We start from the raw sequence: 24,000 nt of genomic DNA, 5'->3' as shown, positions 1-24,000 counted from the left end.
AGTAGATATTTATTTGAAATACACAGAGGCAACTGGAAAGGGAAGACACATAAAAAGAAACAACTTTTTTGAAAAACTGTGTAACAGCAATGTTTTCAGCACATTATTTCCTCTGTTTCACGTCGGGCACATTTTAGTGTGACACCGCCGATACTCGTCGTCATTCATCCTGGGTTGTCGAAAACAGGTAGGATGAACATTTTGGCTATATGTATCCCACATTTCAGCAAGGTGTTGTCGCAGAGGTGTTTCTGGACATCTAAACGTTTTAAAAGAAGACGATAGATAGCTATAGCTCATTCTGGGTGAGAGTGTGTAGCCAGAGTTTAGCTTGTTCCTCGTAGGAAGTAACTGTTAGCTAGCTTGGGTTGCTAACCTATCAACAGCTGGAGGCAGGCAGCTGTCAACACAGTGCAGCAAAGTGTTAACGCTACCCAGCTTTGACCTTTTAGTTTGCTGCACTTTTACGATGGATAAGCACTGATTTAAAAACGGCCAAAGCAATGGCAGCTGCTACGTTTTTAAAAATTAACATAACATTTATCTCTTGCAAACCGAGTAAGGGACTGTTCGTTACTTATGAGGGGGGAGGGGGTTGGTGCCAGAAGGCAGAGGCATGTCAAATGTTATAAGCTCTGGGGAGGGACTCACACTTTTTTGATTTGGCCTAGGGGAGAGGCATGCAAATTTAAATGGGTGTATATTGTATTTATTTTACCACAGATTTTTTTAACACCATTCATCATAGCCAGAAACTGCATGAGCAGAAATTATCATTGGATTTTCACATTTCATGATGGTCCTTGGACACATCATGTGTGACAAATGCTTCCCTCAAGAAAACAAAACACAAAAAACAAACAACTCTTAGCTTAAAATAGTGATATTTCATCAAAATTACATAATTCTACATCTCTCAATTTTGCACTAACTAAAGGCTAGTTCACATTACATGATTATCACTGCGATTTTGACGTCACAGAGGATCTTGAGAGGCACCTTGGGTCGGAGGTGAGTCGGCAGATAGTCTGCCACGACAAGTCCTCATATATGAACAAGCCTACGAGCAAGTCGCCCCCTCGTCTATGACTGGGACTGGATATCTGGCATGCTAGAAAACTGGAGAAGTCTGACACGACTGACAAAGAGCATCAGCCAATGAGAGGCGGGACACGTCCCACGTCAGCACGCAGGAGGACGGAAGAAATGTGAGGAGGACAAGCTGCAGGGTTGCCAGGTCCAGTCGCTTCTTTGGGCTTGCTTCCATAGCTCTGGTTGCTTGTTTCTCTCCCAAGATCTGACAACACTGACAAGCCGGCAAGCAACAACAACAATGGCGGTGTCCACAGGAGGCAGATCTGATTCAATACTGAGAAGAATATCCAGCCTTTACGACGTGTCGTGTGCAAGTTAAAAAATGTAGTTTGGTGACATCACCGCATTATCTGGGGCTCTGTTGGCGAGGGCTTGGTGTAGAAATCTTGTGGTGTGCACACACAGATCGTAACACAGTTGGCGAGACTCCCGATGACAGAAACACACGTTGCCAGGTATGAACACTCAAAAGATTACGATAGTCTCCGTGATGCAAAATTGGGGTTAAAATCGTGTAATATGAACAAGCCTTAACAAGCATCCAAGGACCCTCGGAGTGAAAAATCAAGGCCTTTTTCAACTCCAGGATTTCATCTTCTTTCGTAAGTTTAAAAATCTAACAACTTATTGATTGCGGAGGGAGGGTCATGCAATTTCTGCTAGTTACTCAGGGAGGCTTAAGGAAAAATATTTGTGGCTTCGGAGAGGGTCCAAAAAAAAGTGACACCCCAGCCACCCCTGTACTCTGATAAGTAAAGAACAGTCCCAAAGTCTTAGCAGGGACAGTAAATGTCAACAGATCTTCAGTAGCTGAAGTGCTGTTATAATACTTAATATAGGTGATTGGATGAAAGGACAAATAGGAGAAGAGACATCTACTGACAATGCACACTCCGTAATAAAACATTTCAGAGGGGACGGTGTACAGCACTGTGTTAAAAGGTCCTCGTCATGGAGCTGGCTCACAGTCTGCTGCTCAACGAAGATGCCTTGGCCCAGATCACTGAAGCAAAGAGGCCTGTCTTCATCTTCGAATGGCTCCGCTTCCTGGATAAAGTGCTTGTGGCAGCAAATAAGGTGACTTTTCAGTTTTTGGCATTGTTTTCCTGAGTGCATTTCATTAGAGGCAGTGTGTCATGTTGTTGTGTGATTAAATGGCAGGTGGATGTGAAGGAGAAGCAGAAGAAGCTGGTGGAACAGCTGACAGGACTGATCAGCAGTGCCCCTGGGCCACCAACAAGGAAACTGCTGGCCAAAAACCTTGCTACCCTCTACAGCATTGGAGACACCTTCACTGTTTTCCAGACTCTGGATAAATGCAATGAGATCATTAAAAGCAAGGATGACACACCTGCATACCTACCTACAAAACTGTAAGATCCAATTTAATTGCAGCAGTGTTTATTTTCATTTGCTGTTTTTTAACACAGTCCCTATACAGTACATATTCTGCATGACATACTGCACATTTGCATTAAACTATATATAGGCTGTTCAGCTCTGCTTTGAGTGTTTCAGATATATTCTGTAGGTGGGCCTACAGAGGGTATTAACAGTTAAGCCAAATGGTAATCTGCAGAATGACATTTCATGTTTAAAAGAGGAGATTAAGTGTCCACAAGCAGATATAATGCTGTGTTTTTGCAAGTATTAATGGAATCCAACAGTAGTTGAAGCTGCATCAGTGTCGTCCTGCATCCATTATTATTTCATACCTGCCTGTTTCTGTACAGATTCAGGTGGACTGAGAGGGGATGTGGAGTGCACACAGCCGCCAACACTTCTTGCTAACCCCTGAGCTAATGTGCTTAGTATTTTAACAAAGGCAATAATGTTTGGAGCTTTGAGGTTACATTAACTCATTGTACAGGGTATTATGCTATTTCTTTTCATCAAAAATTGATAAAATAAAAGCTAGTCTGAATGTTGTCAAAAAGAGATTTACATAATGAATGTGAGAATATGTGGAATTAAAGGAAACTCACAGTTACAGCAGTTCAGCTTCAAGAGATAATCAATTTATATGTTCATTTCAGTTCTGAGTTCTCATCTGATTATTGCATTGCATTGTTTGTCAAACAATTTAAAGTGAAATATAATGTATACTTTTAGTTTAATGCATCCAGTAACCTTTCTTGCAGTGCTGCAGTGGCATGTGTTGGAGCCTTTTATGAGAAGATGGGCAGGATGCTGGGAAGCTCCTTTCCAGACACCATTAATAATCTTTTGAAGGCATTAAAGAGTGCAGAGGTATGACTTTTAAGAGGTCAGAATTGGAAGAAGGAAAAGCACTTTAAATTTTCTTACAGCCAGAATGTATTAGGTTAAATTGTATAGTAGAATATAGGAACAGAAATGGATAAACAGAATTGTATTAGTCAGAAATAGATGTGACATTTATTTTAATTCTCCTGTTTTCACATTTACTTTGCTGATGTAGTCACAAGGCAGAGGAGAGATCCTACTCAGCCTACAGAAGGTGCTTTGTGGACTGGGTGGAGCTGCAGCTTCATGTCACAGAGACATATACAAGAATGCCCGCTCTCTGCTTACAGACAGGTCCATGGCCGTACGCTGTGCAGTAGCAAAGGTTGGTCTGAGAAGAACGTTTAATGATGCTGTAAAAGAGTTACAAATTACACATATTTGTGCTATGTTGTTTAATGTGACCAAACTCAAATGTGTTGCGCAAATCTCCACCCTATTGTGAAATATGATTTCCTGTTCAGAAAACATTTGTGTGGCCATTATATTGCAAAGATATGTATGAACTAAGCATCCATATTGTTTGTATGCATTGTCAGTATAATAAATGTTTCCTGTACATGCATAATGTAGATGTTACTAACAGGACCCCATCTTTATTCTTCTTGTCTGATCAGTGCCTGTTGGAGCTGCAGAATGAGGCCGTATTCATGTGGACCACAGAACTTGAGAATGTGGCCACTTTGTGTTTTAAAGCCTTGGAAGGATCTAACTATGGTGTTCGGGTAGCAGTGGCCAAACTGCTGGGGACAGTCATGGCCACTGCTCTGATGCCCAAACAAGCAGCTGGTAGGTTATAGAGTTGATTTGTGCAGTTTATGTTTGGCTCCTTTCATGTTAAGTAGACTAGCTCACCACTTTTGTTCTTTTTCCTTTAGTGATGCGTCAGAATGTAAAGCGAGCCACTTTGGAGGAGGTCCTGGAGCTGATGGCCACAGGCTTTCTGCGTGGTGGATCTGGCTTCCTTAAGAGTGGAGGGGAGATGTTGAAGGGGGGAGGCTCTGTCAGCAGGGAGGTGCGGGTCGGCGTCACACAGGTGAGGTGAATTTTCAAACATGACACGAATCCGAGCCTGTGTTGTCATCTTCAGCCATTTCACACATGATCTTTCTTCAGGCCTACGTTGTGTTTGTGACTACACTTGGTGGTCAGTGGCTGGAGCGCAACTTTGCCACGTTCCTGTCCCACGTTTTGGACCTAGTGTCCCACCCACGGGCCACACAGACACATGTTGAGGCTGTGTACTCGCGCCGCTGTGTCTCCTTCATGCTGCGTGCCACCCTGGGGGGCTTACTTGGAGAGAAAGCACAAATTGCAGCCGGCAAAGAAATCTGCCAAGCCATCAGCAAGCAAATGAGGGCTGTGGGTAAGGAGGATGGGGGGGAAATATCACGGTTCAGAGCATTACAGAGTAAGTACTCATCCATTATTATCACTTCATCCTTCATTTTAGTTTCTACATTTCTTGCATGGTTTGCACTTGTGTTGTTTACAGAGATGTTTTTTCTTTTCTCTTTTGTTGTGTGTGGAGATGGCTTTCCCTCTTTCTGCTTTCCCTCTTGCTTTCTGCCTTCTTTGCTTCTTTCGGATCACTCTCCTCTTTCTTGTCTTTTTAACCACAAGCAGCATCATAATGTCAGTAACATTATCCATTGCCAGCTCAGCATTTGAGTTACTCATGCTTGCATTATTGCATAGCCGTCATGGCTGTTGGCTCTTCTGTTATTGCATTACAATCCCTAAGGAGCATGACATAACTCTCTCTGGCTGTTGACATCTGGCTTACACCAGCAGAAAAAACTGCATGTGCCACTAAATTCACAGACACATAGTAGGAACAAGCCCCCCCCCCCCCAACGGCAACATGAATGACATGATATTTGCAAGTTTGTCCATCATTTGGTTTTTATTGATTTCAGTTCCTCCAAATTTCCATTTTTTCCCTGTATAACAACACATCAATCATTTTTTATAATCACTTCATCTCATTCAGGAAGGATGATTCTTACTCTGATTTGCTTTGCAACCTTTAAACTGATGTAAACTACTGTATGTCAAACATACATTCTCTTGTTCATATTGATGTTAAAACAGTATTTTAAAAAGATGTTGAATGTTGATGTCTCTTGAGACGTGGTCCTAGGCCCTTGACGATACTTGCTGCTTGTAGTTGTTTTTCAACCAGCTGGATCTGTGAGACTTCTTGAAAGTAGACATTGTGACTATAACTTGTAAAATGTTTCCTGGAGACATGATGGTTGTGGGACCTCCTAGTGTACGTTCCCTCTGTAATCTACAGGCATGACTGCCACAGTTAAAGGAGCAGCTTTAAATCTCTTCCTAAAGTCATTTAATTGACTTTTTCCCTTCATGTGATCTTGACTGTGGCCTTCATAGAGTTCTGAGGATTTAAGTACTTGATAAATGACTATCAAACCTGTTAATCAGCAATTTATATGAATTCTGATGAAGTCGATTTTATCCTTTTAACTATATTTGTTTCCTGTATTGCACTTTTTTTAATTAAAAACAATCCTCAGAGCTTTGTGTTTGTGGCGTATAGCAGTGTGTTCTCCAGTAGTGTAAAGAGAAAAAAAATGGCAGATTGATGATGTGTGACAGCATTATATGGACTAATGTGGCCAGACACTTAGGTTATTACCACATACTTTAATGTAATATGTCAGAGGATCATAATTAACGTTACAAATCTGACAAAAAATGCCTTGTTGTTGAGAAAAATCTCAATCTAAGTTGCATTTCAGTGCAGGTCACCTTATCCATCAATGCTGCACGCACTCTGCATCATAACAGTATCATATTTTTAAGGGTTTTTCATTTTGTTCAACTTCCCATTTTTGCATTTTATACTGACAAACCCTTCTTTTTTGTATATTTCCTCTACCGTATGTTTTTCCAGAGGCAGTTGTGAATGACATCAGTGGAGAGAACAAGGCAGGGGCAGCGGATGTCTCTGCCAGTCAGCATGTCATGGTGTGTGCCCTCAAAGAGCTGGGCAGTCTGGTTCAGAGCTTGAGTGCCACAGCTTCACCACTCATCCAGGAGCCTTCTATTGGTGAGGCACACAAAATATTGAGTGGAATTCTTGTTTCAGTGCTCTTACGTTTCTGTTACACAAGACGGGATTATATATAGATGATAATGCTCCTAAATGGATTGAAAACTTGTTTACTTAGCCAACATGTATAATGTTAGACAGCATCTTCTCTAATTTTGGTAATATGCTGTAACATTTCAGTATACATTAAAGGTTCTGTATGCGACATTCAGGGCAGCAAACCACTATTTGCAGTGTAAAGATATGGTGATGTAATTCATCAGTAATATGTCCAAAGCAGAGAATGAAGTCACACTTGCGTTGCGTGTTGTAATCAAAGCTTCTTTGGGGTTTTGATGTGAAAAGTTGGTCCAGCCAAGTTCCATGTGTGTATTCTGGTAGCTAATCATTACCGCTCTGCACTGCATTCATACAGCAGTTGCCACTGATATTGGGATGGCAGTGTCATGGAAGTATATCGCCCATCCTCTGGCCCCCCCGGTCAACACCTTAGCTCTGTCAGCACTGTTGCCAGTGTTAAGCACTGTTTAATATGTTGGACTTTCCAGCCAGAGGGAATGAATTCAGACTGGATTCAGTCACAGTTGTAAACATATTCCACGTCCTCCTCTCCAGGACTCCTTGAAACTGTGACCTCGGTGCTGCTGCACCCAAGCATGGCAGCTCGTTTGGCCGCTGCATGGTGCTTGCGCTGTGTCGCCGTGGCTCTGCCATATCAGTTGACTCCGCTGCTGGACCGCTGTGCAGAGAGAATCAACAACCTGAAGAGTTCACCTGAAGCTGTGAGCGGCTACAGCTTTGCGATGGCTGCTCTGCTGGGAGGCGTGCACCAATGTCCGCTGGGTATCCCCCACTCCAAGGGCAAGGTGTGTGGCCTCAGAATGTAATCTTTTGTACTTCTCTTGTAGATCTATCATTTAGGTCTTTCTGCTTATTTTAGCTGTACCAGCCTTAGTGATTGCATCATATAAATCTACAGGTTGTCGGTGTTTTTTTTCTTGTAGTTGGTAGTGAGTATCGCTGAAGACCTCCTGAGGACGGCTGCTCAGAATAGTCGACTGTCCCTGCAGCGCACACAGGCTGGATGGCTGCTGCTGGGTGCCCTCATGACTTTGGGTGAGCCTCCCAGACATCTCTCTCCTATCTCCTGGCACTGATTTGTCAACAATCTCCCCCTCTCCCACTGACAACATTGCCAATATATTGTGTTTGTTTCCAGGTCCCTCCCTTGTGCGCTATCACCTTCCCAAGATGCTGCTGTTGTGGAGGAACGTGTTTCCTCGCTCCCAGAAGGAGCTGGAAGCTGAGAAGGCCAGAGGAGACTCCTTCACCTGGCAGGTCACATTGGAGGGCAGAGCTGGAGCACTGTGTGGTAAAGACACACACCACCCTGCATACCTGAACATGCTCTGTGATTTTAGTAGACAAAATTCTGACTTTGCCTTTCTTCTGTAGCCATGCGTAGCTTTGTGGCCCACTGTCCCGAGCTGCTCACAGAAGATGTGATCCGTAGACTGATGACTCCCATTGAATGTGCAATGACCATGATGTCACAGTGAGTGTGACACTTTCAAGTACAACTGCCTGTTGACAACATAAAGACAAAAAAGGATTTTGTCTTTGTTGCAGGATTTTCGATTTCTGTACTCGCTGTTTATTAATTTTGTAATGTATGATATCTGTTTCCTGCATTTTTTTCACTGTGTCTAGATTATATATCTAATGATTGTTCATGTGTTTGTCAGTGTCCCTGCCATCATCAAGGTCCATGGTGCTCACCTGAAAGCAAGTGCAGCAATGGTGAGGCTCCGGTTGTACGACATCCTGGCTCTGTTGCCTCCCAAGACTTATGAAGGTAACACAGTCACTTCTGCTTTTTTCACAGAAGTTAAAGACATTTATTATGGAGGGTGTTTTAAAAAAACAAAACACTATTCTCCTTGTGTAGGAAGCTTCAATGCCCTCCTGAGAGAGCTGGTGGCAGAGTTCACTTTGACTGACAACTCTGCCAACACTACAACCTCCTTGCTGCGCTCTCTCTGTCACTATGATGACAGTGTGCTCATGGGTTCCTGGCTACAGGAGACTGACCACAAGTGCATTGAGGATCAGGTGAGCAGAATAATCAATTATATGAAAGAATCCAAGATATAAATCTTCTACATAATGAAGAATTGGTTACCAACAACAGTCTGTATTTTAAAGGGACCAATTATTATGCTGCTTTTCAGGTTCATACTTGTATTTACTAAAACATGTTTATAGGGTTTAATGAACCCTGAAATGAACAACATCACAACCAAGATTACATGTTTCCCTGCCTTTAGTATGAAGCTACATGTAACAGTGTTTGTAATGTAAAACACTTGCAGTAGTGTGCCTGGAGCAGATGACCATATAAAGAAATCCGTCATCTGATCTGATGTCATCTTGTAGCCCAAGTAGAAGAAAACGCTGGAAACACATTTTTTTAAAGAAACTACAAACCTTTACATCATTACTTGAAACTTTGGCCACATTTAATAAGGACATCTGACATTTAAACATTATATGTAGGACAGAAAATAAGGGAAAGCGTGATAGATCCCCTTTAACATTAACCATTAATATCTGATGTCTTGGTCACTGTTGATACAACTGTGTGATCACTCCTAAACAGCTGCAGCCCAACAGCGCGTCTGGCAGCGGAGCTCTGGAACACGATCCCTCCTCAATCTACTTGCGTGTTCCTGTTGGCGAGGCCATCCCGGGACCTCTCCCTTTGGGTGTGTCCGTCATTGACGCTTCAGTGGCTCTGTTCGGTGTGGTTTTCCCTCACGTCTCCTTCAAACACAGGTGACAAGTTTAGTTGTTGCTGCAGACATGTGGACGTATTTGCAACACGTCAACATCTTGCATCTTATCTGCTGTGATATTTGTTCACTTGTTGTCTGTTATGTATTTATGTTCACTGTTGCAAAGCTCTTAATGACGTGCTTGCTTAACTGACTTTGTGTATAATTCAGGCTGCAGATGCTGGACCACTTTGCAGAGTGCATAAAGCAGGCTAAAGGAGTTCGACAGCAGGCAGTCCAGCTGAACATCTTTACTGCAGTGCTTAGTGCCCTCAAGGTGAGAAAACTCCCTTCATATCCTCTTCAGACAGGAATATCAGGTTTCAATATTTAAGTAATTAGAAATACGTATCTCTTCCTCACTGAAGGGGTTGGCTGAGAACAAAAGTACTCTGGGTCCTGAGGAGGTGCGTAAGTCGGCCCTGGCCCTGGTGATGGGAGCGTTGGACAATCCCAACCCCATCCTGCGTTGTGCTGCTGGAGAGGCCCTGGGCAGGATGGCTCAGGTGGTGGGCGAGGCTACTTTCATCGCCAGAATGGCACAGACCAGCTTTGATAAGTAAGCATTTCTTATCTGTGCTATATTTTTCTTTCGTCTCTTTTTATTCTGCTATTATTGTTCTTAAGATCGAGGGAGACTTGGTGAATACATCACCTTTTATAATCAGTCACAGAAAACAAAACATTTTAACATTTTTTTATAGGTCAAAGATGTTTTCAGGAAGCTAAGTTCCAGTCTTTGATAGTCTGCACATCTATCTTGAACTGAATCTAGTTTACCTCTCTATCCTTGGCTTTAATCATATGATCCATATCTCTCTCCCTCCTCACTTTCCAGACTGAAGTCGGCCCGTGATGTAGTATCAAGGACAGGCCATTCACTGGCTCTCGGCTGTCTGCATCGATATGTTGGAGGAATTGGCTCAGGCCAGCACTTAAAGACCAGTGTCAGCATCCTATTGGCTCTGGCCCAGGATGGCTCCTCTCATGAGGTCCAGGTACAGTGAATTACTCAGGAGGAATGGGTTTTAAAATTCAGTCACAGTTGATGGGGATTAGGAGAGTTGGAGTGGAGCTGGATTATAGATTGATTTACATGGATGAACTTTGCTGTTTTTTTTCTGTTGTATTTGATTTGTAAATATCAGAATCTGTGCTTTACACATAACTAATTCTGGTATCCTCCATCTTTTTTTTTTTTAATCAGACATGGGCTCTGCACTCTCTGGCTCTGATCGTGGATTCTAGCGGTCCCATGTACAGAGGCTACGTGGAGCCAACACTCTCTCTGGTACTCACCCTGCTCCTCACAGTGCCACCGTCTCACACAGAGGTGCACCAGTGTTTGGGGCGCTGCCTGGGAGCACTCATCACCACTGTGGGACCAGAATTACAGGGTAACTGTGGCAGAAATAAATTCACAAACCTCACTGTATCTCATGAAAGCCATGTAATAGCCAGCAATGTACCCTTTCATGGCCAGCAGGTGGCAGTGTAAGCACACCACAGGCCACTGAAGTGGACTTGAAAACACACTGTGTGCCCTCTAACTGTTTAAAATGCAGTTTCTTTTTGTCTCTCTAATCTGTCATTGGGTTTGCAAGGAAATGGAGCCACTATCTCCACCATCCGCTCGTCCTGCCTGGTTGGTTGTGCCATCATGCAGGATCACTCTGACTCCCTTGTGCAGGCAGCTGCCATCTCATGTTTGCAGCAGCTGCACATGTTCGCTCCACGCCATGTTAACCTGTCCAGCCTGGTGCCCTGTCTCTGTGTAAGACATATTGTTTCACACTAAGAATATGGTAGTTATAGTATTTCTCTATTGTAATCACAATTTGATTCTGTGTAATGGGATCCCTGCAGGTCCACCTGTGCAGCTCTCACCTGTTACTGCGCCGTGCTGCCGTGGCTTGCCTGAGGCAGCTCGCTCAGAGAGAGGCTGCAGAAGTCTGTGAGTATGCCATGAGTCTGGCAAAGAGAGCAGGAGACAACACTACAATCAGTGAGTATATATTGTAAACCTGACAGGAGCAGCCTGCTCAGTTGATATACCTCAGTGAGACACTGTGGCTCTTACTGTGTTGATTTTGTCTTGTGCTTTAGATCTGAACATCACAGAAACCGGTCTTGAGGGCGTTCTGTTTGGCATGCTGGATCGGGAGACAGACAGGAAGCTGTGTTCTGATATCCATGACACACTGGGCCACATGCTGTCGTCTCTTGCTGTGGAAAAGCTTTCTCATTGGCTGAAACTTTGCAAGGATGTCCTGGCAGCAACTACAGGTAAATCTTCAAAACAGCAAAATATGACACATTACCGTTTTCTGTCTCCAAGAAAATTAAGGCTGGAACTGAAACTAAAGTACATATCACACAGCAGTCAAGTTTATTTTGCTGCCCAATCTCAGTTCAAATGCTTGTGACTAAATCTTCTTTGAAACCCTTGTATCGTCAATGTGTCCATCTCCTCTTTCAGATGTAGGAGGAGCCGTTGTATTTGAGGTGGAAAAGGATGAGGAAGACTCTGAGAAAAAAGACGAGATGGACGACGACACCATGTTTACAGGCCTGGGCGAAGATGACAAGTCCAAGCCCTCTGTAGCGCCGCGCTGGGTGACGCGGGTATTTGCCGCAGACTGCTTGTGCCGCATCATCCTGCTGTGTGAGAATGACAAAGCGCACTTTGACCTGGCAGCTGCACGTTCTGCACAAGCCAAGAACCCCAAAGGTACCGTTCACCATGCTGCCAGAACAGAGTAGCTCACTTCCAAGGATTTGTTATTGATTTATGCCTCCTGTGATCTGTTGTCTGTGCTTCAAATTAATTTTCTAAAGTCATTACCGGTATTAAAAGTGTTGCTTACATAAATTAAAGGAATTGATTTTTTTTTACTAACCAGTAGCCTAGCTGTTTTTAATACAGACTGTCGAGGTTGCTGGAATATTAAATGTTGTGTGTGCTTTTATGTAAAGATGGAACAAAGCTAGAGGTAAGGTAGCAAAAGTGGAAGGGATTGTTTTCACCGTGACAGATAAAAGAGTCAGTATTTAAATAAGCTCTTCCAAAATAAGGAAACATTCCACAGGTTAGACAGTAATTGCACAGTGTGGTGATTTTGCAGCTCTGAAAGCAGCTAAGCCAAAATTTGTGACTGGGATTGAGTGGATGGTTCCTCTGCATGCTGGCGTGTCCAACTAATCCTTTGAGAGGTGCACTTTAGCTAATACTCAATTAAATCTCAGCCTCAAGGTCAATATCCAGTTTCTTTGGAGTCACTGCAAGCACGCACTGAAACCCTAAAAACTGATTTGTGTGTCTTGTTATTTAATCTTCAATATATTCTCACAAAGAGGAGGGCAACAATTTTACCTTCTCGTTTACATGCAGCCCATCAGCAGAGGATTACTTAAGCATTTATTCAACAGTGACTGGCAAATGTTGAACAGAAATCTCTGATAAATTCTATTGTCTGATTGATTAATGTGGCTGCTCACTGAGATCTCATGTTTCACAATGATTATGAATACATTTGTATTCCTCGCACAATCCTTATCGGTTTTCTTTCTATCTTTCTGTTCATTCAGGAGATCAATTGGTGCTCCATTTGTCTGACCTCATCCGAATGGCCTTCATGGCAGCCACAGACCACAGTAACCAGCTGAGGATGGCTGGCCTGCAGGCCCTGGAAGACATCATTAAAAAGTTTGCTTCCGTACCAGAGCCCGAGTTTCCAGGGCACGTTATCCTGGAACAATACCAGGCCAATGTAAGTCAGATTGCATAATGCTGCAGATGTCCCAAATTAATAGTGACACAGCAAATGTGAATCAAAATTGAAGAAGTGAACATTGTACTATTCTTGAATGCATTTAGGTCGGAGCTGCCCTCAGACCTGCATTTTCACCTGATACACCATCTGACATCACAGCTAAGGCATGCCAGGTAAGGCACCCTGCTTTGTTAACAATTATTTAGAAGAAACCTTTTAGCAGCTGAATTGGCTACAAACCATTTCACTTTACTGCCCTGTTTGTACAATGACATTCAATATAATGAGCAGTCCTTACATATATTAAAGGTTCTGTATGTGTCTTTCAGAAAATACTCATTAATAAGAGAACTGCCATCCTGTTCTCATGCTCACACTCTGTAGGTGTGAGCGAGCACCTGGGCATTGGCTAGTAACAGTGACATGACATAGGCGTACACAAGACTGACCTAATTGACTGGCATTATGTTGATAACACGTGTTTGCAGTTTAATTTATCAGCTAATTTAATGAAGTAATGAACTGCTAATCCATGCAGGGTAGCTTTACAGCTAGCTGGCTAATCTTAGCATAGGATATGGTTAGCTAGTTGGCTGCTCCTGCCTTACTTCGCTATTGGCTAGTAGAAAGGAATCATTAGTTATACACCTTTGCTTTGTACTGTTACATATTTTATTGTTGCCTAAATCAACATTATTTGTCATAATGCATAAATTAGTTTCATTGATCATGTTAGCTGGTTAAGTAATTACGCAAGTTAGCCAACTAACATAGCAATATTGTTAGCAAACAAGCAAGCTAAGGTTAGCCAGCTAGCTGTAACTAAGCCAAGCTGCATGTATCTGGCATTGGCTGCTTTGTAACATTAGCTGATATATTAATTTGCTAGTCAGCACACCCTACAGATTCTCCATCGCACTCTCCGCCGCTAGGACACTACTTGGCTGGGAGGAGAATACATATTCCTGCAGCCCTAACTAAAGGTCTGTCTCAGCCGGGCTGCTGCTGCAAAACGTATTTAATGCAAACACAGCATGTGTGGACTCAGTTATGGTGGGGAAGGTCATTTTTTGACGTTTATGAACTCCATTTCTAAGTTAATATCTGTTGCACTTTAACACTGTAGCAGAGGCAGATTAACAAAACCTAGGATAGGGAAGGAATGGCCCACCTTACTCTGGCTCTGATTGGCTTACACTGACATTCTTACCCTAACCAGTCCTGCTCCTCTTGCCTAAACCTAACCAATCCAATCAACAAAGGCAATGAGTACTAGCCAGTCGTAGGGAGAGGAGGGCAGGTCTTTTTTTTTTTTGCAAACCTAGGATTCGCAAATTTGCCTAGCGGAGCTGAAGACAGGCAAGGCACTCGGGAGCATGCTGCTTGAGGAAACCGAGAAAGTGGCACATGGTCTTGCAGTCCGTTCGCAAATGGCAATAAACAACAGCTAATACATGTCAAAAGTTTCATACAGAACCTCTAATGTATTTGATGATGTCAGAGGCTTTTGTAGCTATGCTGCTCCAATGGTTATTAATTACCGCTGCACAATGACTCATCATCCCCTTAAAACCCAGCAGTGTCAAGTTTTCTTAATGCTCTTTGACTTATTTCATACTGATGAGAAGAATGTGTGACAGTGGAAAATAACAAACATGCCTGTCAGCAGTATTACTAAAAAACCCTTCTCTCTGTGACATCCCCCTCCGTGCCTCTGGCTCAGGGTTTTTGCCTGCTGAGACTATTTCTGCTCTTTCTTAAAGCCGATAGCTTGATGTCAGGGTTTCACTTTTGTAAATGGAATGACTGACTAAGAACAACATAGAAAACAAAATAAATACCCATGATACAGAGAATAGTGTAAATAAACCAACAAGGTAATGAGATGGCTTGCGAATTCCATTTACATCATAACTCACTTGTAATTGTCCTTCACCTGCTCTTGGTTGCCTGACACTCTAATAGCAGTTCTTCTCAGATGGATGTAATATTATAAATGCATGCTCCACTTGCACAGCCATAACACGTCAGCCTTATTTATTAATAACTGTTCTTTGACACCCCCAACCCCTTTAATGATGACTAATCAACCTTCAACACTGTTATGTAATGTGAGTTTTTAATTTTTCTCATTAGTTGTAAGGGAAGTAGTAGCTAACAGGCTGTGGGTGCTGTAAATGTTCAATTCGTTTTACCATTTATTACCTTGACCCCTTTATGTGACTACAGGTGTGTAGTACATGGATTGGCAGTGGCGTAGTCAGTGACCTCAATGACCTGCGGCGAGTCCACAACCTGCTTGTGTCGTCGCTGGACAAAGTGCAGGCTGGAAAGGGCTCATCTAGTCAGCTGTACAGTGAGAGTGCCACCACGATGGAGAAGCTGGCCGTGCTGAAGGCATGGGCTGAGGTGAGACTGAAGATCAGAGCGCTGTCCTATAATTGTTACGCCGCAAGTGACAAAGCTGTCTATACACACTGGCTTTCTCTCTCAGGTTTATGTGGTGGCGATGAAGATCAAGAAAGAGGCAGAGTCCAAGCCTGCCAAACCAGTCCGAACTGGAGATGAGGACGAGGATGACGAGGATCTGGGTGCCGACGTGCTTCCGCCCGACAGCCTCATCATTTTGGTGCAGCCAGAGCTGCCCTCGCTGAGCCGCCTGTGGCTGGCCATGCTGCGAGACTACGCTCTGCTCACTCTGCCCGCTGAGTTTTCCAGCCAGCTGCCTCCTGACGGTACAAGTCAGACTCTTGCCTACAAAAATCTGGATCAAATCTCTTTATAAGTGCGGACACATGCACATAACAATGCAGGCTTGCAGTGTCTCTAATAGTACATGGATATTTAGCCCACTTCAAGCTCTAGTTTTTGAGTGCTTTGCTCTAGTTTTGGCCCTATGAAAGTTGTGATTGTATTCTCTGGAGAGCAACTACAGACAAAAAAAACTTCGGTGTGATTTGAACTGCTTTTAATAAATGTCAACAAAAACAACAGCAGCAAAACAACAACTGTCCAATTATCGTTTTGATGAGATGTTTCAGCAGATTGTTGGACCTGTCTCGGGGCATGTGTTCTTAAATTAGAATTTGTCATTTGTTTACCAGTAGGTGAAATATACTTCATATTTCCAGTGGCCTAAACATAAATATATAATTTAAGAGCATATATTTTAATATCTGTGTGTCTACTTTAATTAATGTGGTGCATTTGTAAACAATTCAAATCACATTTTGAAATAATATAGTCAAAGCAAATAATTTCCTATTTTTGTGTGTCTGTGTTCAGGTGGAGCGTTTTATACTCCAGAGACTATAGACACAGCAAGGCTCCACTATCGGAGCTCGTGGGCCCCTGTACTGCATGCTGTGGCCCTGTGGCTTAGCAGCACTGGGTTCGGAGCTGATGAAGAGAAAGAAGAAGTCCCCTCAGCTGTCTCCAAGGCTCCTGCCATCCCTCCAGCAGCCTCCTCCACCACAAAGACTTTCGAGGAGTCGGTCAAAGACAGGATGCATCTGATGTTGGGTAAAGAGACACACATCATTTGTGGTATAATGTATTCAGGTTACTGTGTTTTTGTTTCAGACTGTTTGGCTCTAACTGAGATGTTCCTCGAGAACACTCAATACCCCCAGGTATTCTTCTAAAAATCTGAACACCTTTTCATAGCGACTGCTTTTTGTTTACCTTACAGCCGTGGGTCCACCTCGCATCTGCTGACAGTAGAAGGGATGGTGGTGCACAGAAAAAGAGAAAAGCATGAACACACCCTAAGTGCATTTCTGTGTTCTGTCTCTCAGGTGTCAGTATAGAGTTTCTTTGCTTCCCCCGGCCTGAGGAGCCCATCGAACATGTGATGTCCTGCCTGCGCGCTCTTTTCACTCTGCTAGAATCTACATGTGCTAAGCACCATATTGCAGAGGACCAGGTAAAGACACAAGTCGGAGACGAGGAATTACATACGCAACGAAGAGAGACATGTTGGAAGATTTGTACCACTCTCCTAGAATTTGACATTTGTTTTAAAATGTATTCTGAATTACACACTCAGCGTGACATCTGAAATAATATTTAAACTGTGCTGCAATTTATACCTGCATTTTAGGAAACAGAATTTGTTTTTGCTTAGGCTATTTGTATTTTTGAAACTGTTTGTAAAATTATTTTTCAATTTTTCAATTAAAAAGCAGCACAACTGTCAAATGTTCACAGAAATTCAACCACTGCATAAATGGAAATTAGAAATTCAACTGACAAAGCATGACTTTGTAGTTGTTTCATTGCTTTAGTTCAAGTGATATATTTACCAGTGACTGATCATCACCTTAGGGCAAGTATCTGATAAATACAACAGGGTCATGTGATATTTACTGACTTTACGAGGCAGCATGGATCGCTCCAACGCTCCACTAAACAATTGACCGCTGCACAATGGATAATGGGATATTGAGAGCTTCATACGATACATAGATTGTGTCCCACAAATTCAGTAAAAAAGCAGGCTATATTCCTCAGCTGCATTTAGTGGAGCCTTTGAAATGGGACAGGTCTTTGTCGGCCAGTGACGTATTTGGTCTAGAGGTGTGGACTTTAGAGGATCCAGCCGTTAAACTGGGACACAGCATGTGTCCGTCTGGTGCTGCCATGCAGTCATTACAGTCTCCTGTCACAGAGTAGAGCCACGTGCTATGTTTGTGTGCTTGGACACAGAGAGATATCGTTCTCACCTCTTGCCTGTTTTATATATCGATGAAGATTTTCTGTTGTTTGAATAGCAAAAAAAAACCCAAACAATTTCTGTTAACATGTAGTATGAAAGTATTTGAAGATGTTTTTATGGTTTATATGGAGGTTCACCTCTGCCAGTGTAATGAAAAAATGATCCTGTCAGTCATTATAATGAGTTTTGAGTTTCTCAAAATGATAACATCTTTCTCAAAATAATCTTCTGAGAAAGTTTCTTATTATTTTGAGATATTTAGTAAATTATTTTGAGACATAAAGTCATCATTTTGAGAAAATTCCCTATTATTTTGAGAGCATTTCTTATTATATTGAGATACAAAGTTATTTTAAGAAAATTTCTCATCATTTTGAGACACTAAGTCATTTTTTTGAGGAAGTTTCACAATATATTAAGATACTAGTCATCATTTTGAGAAAATTCCCATTATTTAGAGATGCTTAATTAATTTTTTTTGACATAGTAACTCAATATTTGAGAACATTTCTCATTATAATGACTTGGAATATCCTTTTTTTTTTTCATCACGCTGACAGCAATGGACTTCCATAGCATTGTAACATAACTCTGAGAAACTCTGTATAACACTTGCCCATTTACCACTCTGATAAAACGCCTGCTCATGGACCTGTTGGCAGTGTGCCAGCACAGAGGAATAGGACATGTTGGGCATTCTAAATATCAGTGTTCACATTCCCAATGTTTCCCAGTGGCATAACTGTAAATGATATTTCTATTGTAGCTGCTGGCAGTGGAGCTCCTGAACGTGCTTCACAGGCTGCTGTTGACCCGGGATCCTCCGGCTGTACAGCTCCAGGTCACTGCTGTCGTACAGGAGACCATCAGGGCTGCGCAAGACCATCTGCAGCGACAGAAGACCAGCAAGGGTCAGGAACTAACACATTCTACAGGTTCAGCGCTGTTTACATTACATTATACCTAAACACTGTTATATTCTGAATTTTAAGTCCGTTAAGTTTTCTCGTCAAAGTAAAGCTGTTTAAATTATGTAGCTGTTTGAGTGATCTAGGTCACTGTGTCATTTTGCTCAGGCAAAGAGGAAGAAGGCGAGAAAGATTCTCAGCCCAGCCTCGGGGAAGGAGGAGACACAGGGGAGCTCGTCCCCGGCAAGTCTCTGGTGTATGCAGCCATGGAGTTGCTTGTGTTCATCCTGGTCCGCCACTTGCCGCAGCTTAACGCACGTGTGAAGGAGTCACCCAGCCATGTGCCACTCAGGCCTCAGCGACTACCAGAGGAAAGTGCCCGACTGGTGGCAAACACAGTTTCCATCCTGGCAGAACTGCCCTCACTCTGCTCTCCTGCTGGTGAGGCCTGAAGCAAAATGCACACACACACACACACACACACACACACACACACACACACACACACAGAATATGAAAAAAGACTGTACAAACGTGTGAGATTAAGAGTAAGTATGAATATTATTAGCATAGCAATGTGGTGTTCACTCTTAAACAATTTCTCACACAGTTTCTTTTGGCCTTTTACAGGAAGCATGACCATCCTGCCCACGGTGCTCTTCCTAGTCACGGGTGTGCTGAGGGAAACTGCAGTTAAGACTACTGACAATTCGGTGCCTGTGACTGTGTCAGCTGCCCTGCAGGGCATCAAGACCATCATCACCTCCCCTCTGGCCCGGGTGGAGAGCATGCAGACACAGTGGACCGGCCTTGTGAGGAGCAGCCTGGCATCTGTACTTGAGCACTCACAGCCAGGTAAGCAAATACACATTTGATCGTGACCTCGGGCCTTTTTTTGAAGGGGGCCAAAAAATTCTGACATTGTTTGTTTGTGTGTGACTGAAGATGAGTCCAGGCCTGACATGGATGAGGTCAGCATGTTAACAGCGATCACACTCTTCCTGCTGTCAGCCAGCAATGAACTTGTAGGAGTCACCGTCCTGCAGAAGGGCTGCATGGACCGCTTCCGAAATGCCCTCAACTCTAGTGATCCCTGGGTAAGTATCTGTGTGTACAAACACAGCTGAAGTATGAGAATCTCAACCTGGACAAATTTTGAATGCCCCGTCAAAAAGGGTTTTCCAGATTCCACCAAGTTAAGTGATTCATTTTTACCACAGGTTCAAGCACGATGTTACCAGCTGCTGTTGTCAGTGTTTCAGCACTCCAGCCGTGCCCTCTCTACTCCGTACATCCACGCTCTTGCTCCACTCATGGTGGAGAAGCTGAAGGCAGTGGAGCGCAGTCGGCCAGGGACTGCTGCCGAGCTGCAGGCTGTGCAGGAGGGCATCAGGGTCTTAGAGAATCTGGTCAGCATGGGTGAAGAGCAGAACCGTAAGTACGCCTTCGCCTAATGGACCACTAAAGTACTGTATTTGTTCCATTAAAGCGTTTAGCTCCATTAAAGTAGGTCTCTTAAAGTATTTAGCTCAGTGCCTTTGGATGTGTGCTGTCAAAGATCAGAGCAGTAGAGCATTAAATGCTAAATTTAGAACCCCTGCACTGGTTTACTGTCAATTTCACTATTGATTCCAACATTATGCTATATTAGATATTCTATATTATTTATTTAAATTATACATTTTGTGTTTTGTTTCTCCTGTTCATGCACCCTCTAGTTTTTATTTCCCTAGTACAGCAAAAAACACTGCACACCCACAGAAAGTTGATTGATTTCATATTTGTGCTATATTCATATATGGTACATTGTAGTTTATTCCATGTTTGGTGTTCAAACTATTTTTATTTGAGATGCAGCTTGTGCTGTGCATTGCATATTTAGGGCTGCAACTATGGATTGTTTCTGTTACAAGTTCTTCTGCAGATTTTTACTTTGATCCATTACCCTATAAAATGACAGCAGTCAGTAAAAAATATCCATCAGAAGTCTTGTTTTGTCCAACCAACAGTATTCAATAAGAGTAAACAACAACAATAAACAATAATAAGTACTGCATTGTCTGTAAAAAGGAACAAGGAAAAGCAGCAAATCTTCAGTCTGGTGAAACTGGCACCAGAGTTTGGTCATTTTAGGCAATTAAGAACATTTTCTGTCGATCATCTTGCATTCCGTGACCCATAAATAGTCTCTGTCCATCCAGTGTATATGTCAGTTTATTTCTTATTGTGCAAACAGACATCTTTTCAACCTCTCCAAGCCTTTCCAAGTGTGTTGTTGGCACCACTATCGCAAAGACAACTGGATTCCATTTTCCTCAGAGCCTAGCAACTACAAACAACACATTAACAACATTATTAGATAATATTGATAAGTAGGCAGGTTCTGTTACTTATTGATTTAGCAGACAGAATGCCAACTGACTGTCAGATAGTAACCCTCTCCAGTCCAGCAGCTCTCTCCATTGACTGAAAGCCTGCCGGATGTTCACTCTTGCTTTACCTCAGTTGTTATCACTCCCTCTTTACCGACTTTACTTCCTCTCTTAACGGGGCTCTTTTTCCTTTTACAGGTAGAGTTTTCACAGTTACTTTGGTTTTTCCACTATCTGCCATTTCCGCTACTGTGGATAGTAACTGCAAAGAATTTACATTGACACTCTTAGGCAATGGACCCTTATCACAGCAGACATTTTGACATTTCATAGCAGGAAAATCACAGGTGTATTCAATAACAACAATGGCAGCTGGATTCCACTTAGGGGAGGCCCTGGTATTGTGCATGCTGGCTCAGTGGAACAGCATACAGAGACATTTAATGGCGCTGAGCCGTTGTTAATGTTATCAGTTTTACCTGTGCTTTCCCTACTGTGACAAGTCAAAATGTCTACTGTGAAAAAGGCCCATTGAGGACAGCTAGCGATGGCTACTGGGGAAAACAAAAGCACCATCTTTTTCATGTTTTGGTTGCACAATGGTTGACACACTTCCTTTGTGCAGTAAATCAAGCCTTCATTTTCCCAGGAGATGGTACCTGGTGGCGGACAGAGTATCGTGAAAGGCTTATAGGGAACCAAGCAAAAAACGTGTCCATTTCCTCTCTCAAATCTGGCACATCTTGTCTACTACGTGTAAATTATTGATGCAAAACTGTGCTTCTAGCATCCCTCAGTTGTTACTTACTTAATACATATATATTGTCATGCAGATATAGAGATACACATACCTGATCCTGGTTGCTTTGATGTTACTTTGGCGTATTTTGAGACACATTTGACAGTATGGTGAATTGATCTGTCAGGGGCTTTTGGTAAACACTGTCTTGTGGTCTCCTGAGTTGGATTTGTGTTCAGTGCAGTTAAACTCTCTCCGTGCTTAACTGAGATCTAAGTCGTTTTGCTGTTAGTGATTATGTTTTTTAAAGTCTCATGTTATTATGTGTTTAATAGGGGTGCAGTTGCTGGCTCTTCTTGTACCAACTCTCATCTCCTACCTTCTGGATGAAAATGCCATCTCCTCTGCGCCCCAAGTCTCCAAAGGCCTGCATGATTTCGCCCTTCAGAACTTAATGCGGATTGGCCCCCTCTATCCAGCTGCCTTCAAGATAGTAATTGGTGCAGCACCTGAGCTTAAAATCCGTTTGGAATCTGCTATACGGGCCAACCAGGCCAGCAGCAGAGCCAAAGCCGCAGCCAGGCAAGCTCAGCCGACTGTGCAGGCTGCACCGACCATCAAACTCAAGACGAGCTTCTTCTGAACTCTCCAAAATGTACTGCACACTCTCACGACCTGAATTAATGTTGTTGTTTTACGTCTGTTTTGTTGTCTGTCAACAGAGAACCACATGTCATGTCTGCGTCAGCCACAGTTTATGAAGTGTATTTATTTATTCTACATCTCATTTTTGTTTTTGATGGATGAGAACTTCTCTTTAAGTCAAGAAGGAAATTGTGTAAATATTAAAAAGCTTTTGAATGTTCACTTTAAAAACAAAACTCACTTTAAAATCTGTAGGAAATTGTGTGAATGTATCATTGCATTTATAAAGGGACACAATTTACTTTTTTTTGTCTGGTCGTATCCCTCACTATCCAAAAGCTGATGTTTACTGTGCCACTTTTCTCTGTGATATTGCATCACTGTGAACATGGCAGTTATTATTTGTTCCTTTTGATTCCAATCATGCATGTTTGTTTAATGGAGCTGGTTTAGTATATGACCTTAGGGTCTGCTGATTGTTACTGATGTTTTTTGGGTTGGCTTTTTTTTTTAAGTTTTTTGTTTCCTTGTTTGAAGAGGCGATTTTCTCTTAAATTATTCTGTAAACATTCCTGCTACTTGTTCTTAAACACAACTGAGAAAATCACCTTTTGATTGTTAATTTGAGCCTAGAATGAGATTTTAGTAGAGCCCTTTGAATAATAAATGCATCATGTTTTCAGCTTGTTTGGGGGCAGAAATTGTAATTCTCACAGAGACAGTTAATTAGTCTGTTGATAAATGGGGGGGATACTACATCATTTAATTTATGTGCTGCATATCATACAGACGGTTGTGTTGCCAATAACTGATTTTTGATCCAAATCTGCATATGTGTAATAGCTACATGAGTGAGTGAGTGAGTGAGTGTCAGCTTCCTCCATACATTGGCAGATTTGTTGAAATGGCCCTGTGTTACACTGCACCTTCATTTCTTTGAAATGTGAATAAAGTTACTTTGACCTCACTGTGCTGATGTCTTTGTTACACATTTTGGCCGTGGTTAAACACATTTTTTTAAATAGATACTTCATTTGGAATAATTAAAACCTACTATATAAAAACAAATCTCTATTAATGAGAAATGGATCATAAATACTATCTTGGTCAGCCAGTTAAAGGATGATTGAGATTTACTTTGCGACTCAGAATTCCTCAGCAAATTTGGTACACCGGTAACTCCAAAGGAGCGTGCTGTAGTCATAGATGCAATCCCTTATGTGGTCATAATGCTGTTGAAAGATGCAACAAAACAAGGACCTATGTCTCAAGCGCTGAATCCAGCTGATTCTCATGTGAGTCAGATATGCTTCTTATCGAGCAAAAATAACAAGAGAGGGATACGTCATCTATCTCAGAAAGATGTTGTCTCTGTTCCCTATGTGGTTACTTACTGGAACAGCTTTACCTTAATTGGAAGAATAACTGGAATTAACATATTGTACACAGATATTAAGCAGCTTATCATTATCTTAAGTTAAAAGAGGACATCAGTGTGAATTGTTTATCCAGTGTAGTACACCCAAAACATTTGTTCATCTGTTTTGGCACTGTACTCATACTAAAAGGCTTT

The 24,000-nt window shown here is 42.4% G+C and overlaps 1 protein-coding gene across 4 annotated transcripts; it reads left to right on the top strand.

Moving 5' to 3' along the window:
* Window positions 1-144: 144 nt before the first annotated feature.
* Window positions 145-23,394, top strand: heatr5b (HEAT repeat containing 5B). Of its 4 annotated transcripts, none has more exons than XM_049600324.1 (36): window positions 145-187; window positions 2,008-2,172; window positions 2,257-2,468; window positions 3,237-3,345; window positions 3,536-3,685; window positions 3,978-4,149; window positions 4,239-4,396; window positions 4,477-4,726; window positions 6,281-6,436; window positions 7,055-7,305; window positions 7,444-7,555; window positions 7,659-7,811; window positions 7,895-7,994; window positions 8,185-8,294; window positions 8,388-8,551; window positions 9,099-9,274; window positions 9,445-9,550; window positions 9,642-9,832; window positions 10,112-10,271; window positions 10,481-10,670; window positions 10,878-11,047; window positions 11,140-11,278; window positions 11,380-11,559; window positions 11,753-12,004; window positions 12,862-13,043; window positions 13,151-13,219; window positions 15,276-15,455; window positions 15,541-15,781; window positions 16,332-16,568; window positions 16,844-16,971; window positions 18,530-18,674; window positions 18,840-19,112; window positions 19,302-19,526; window positions 19,617-19,768; window positions 19,892-20,105; window positions 22,118-23,394. In XM_049600324.1, the coding sequence occupies exons 2-36, from the start codon at window positions 2,047-2,049 to the stop codon at window positions 22,423-22,425; spliced, it is 6,141 nt and encodes a 2,046-aa protein (XP_049456281.1). In that variant the 5' UTR covers window positions 145-187; window positions 2,008-2,046; the 3' UTR covers window positions 22,426-23,394. The 4 variants fall into 4 exon arrangements, with proteins under 4 accessions (XP_049456281.1, XP_049456280.1, XP_049456279.1 ...); XM_049600323.1 differs by having other exon boundaries at window positions 18,530-18,698; XM_049600322.1 differs by having other exon boundaries at window positions 4,477-4,771.
* The last annotated feature ends 606 nt before the right edge of the window (window positions 23,395-24,000 follow it).

Source organism: Epinephelus fuscoguttatus, linkage group LG16 (assembly GCF_011397635.1).
Source record: "Epinephelus fuscoguttatus linkage group LG16, E.fuscoguttatus.final_Chr_v1".
NCBI classification, from domain to species: domain Eukaryota; kingdom Metazoa; phylum Chordata; class Actinopteri; order Perciformes; family Serranidae; genus Epinephelus; species Epinephelus fuscoguttatus.
This window is presented reverse-complemented; position numbering and strand designations above follow the sequence as displayed.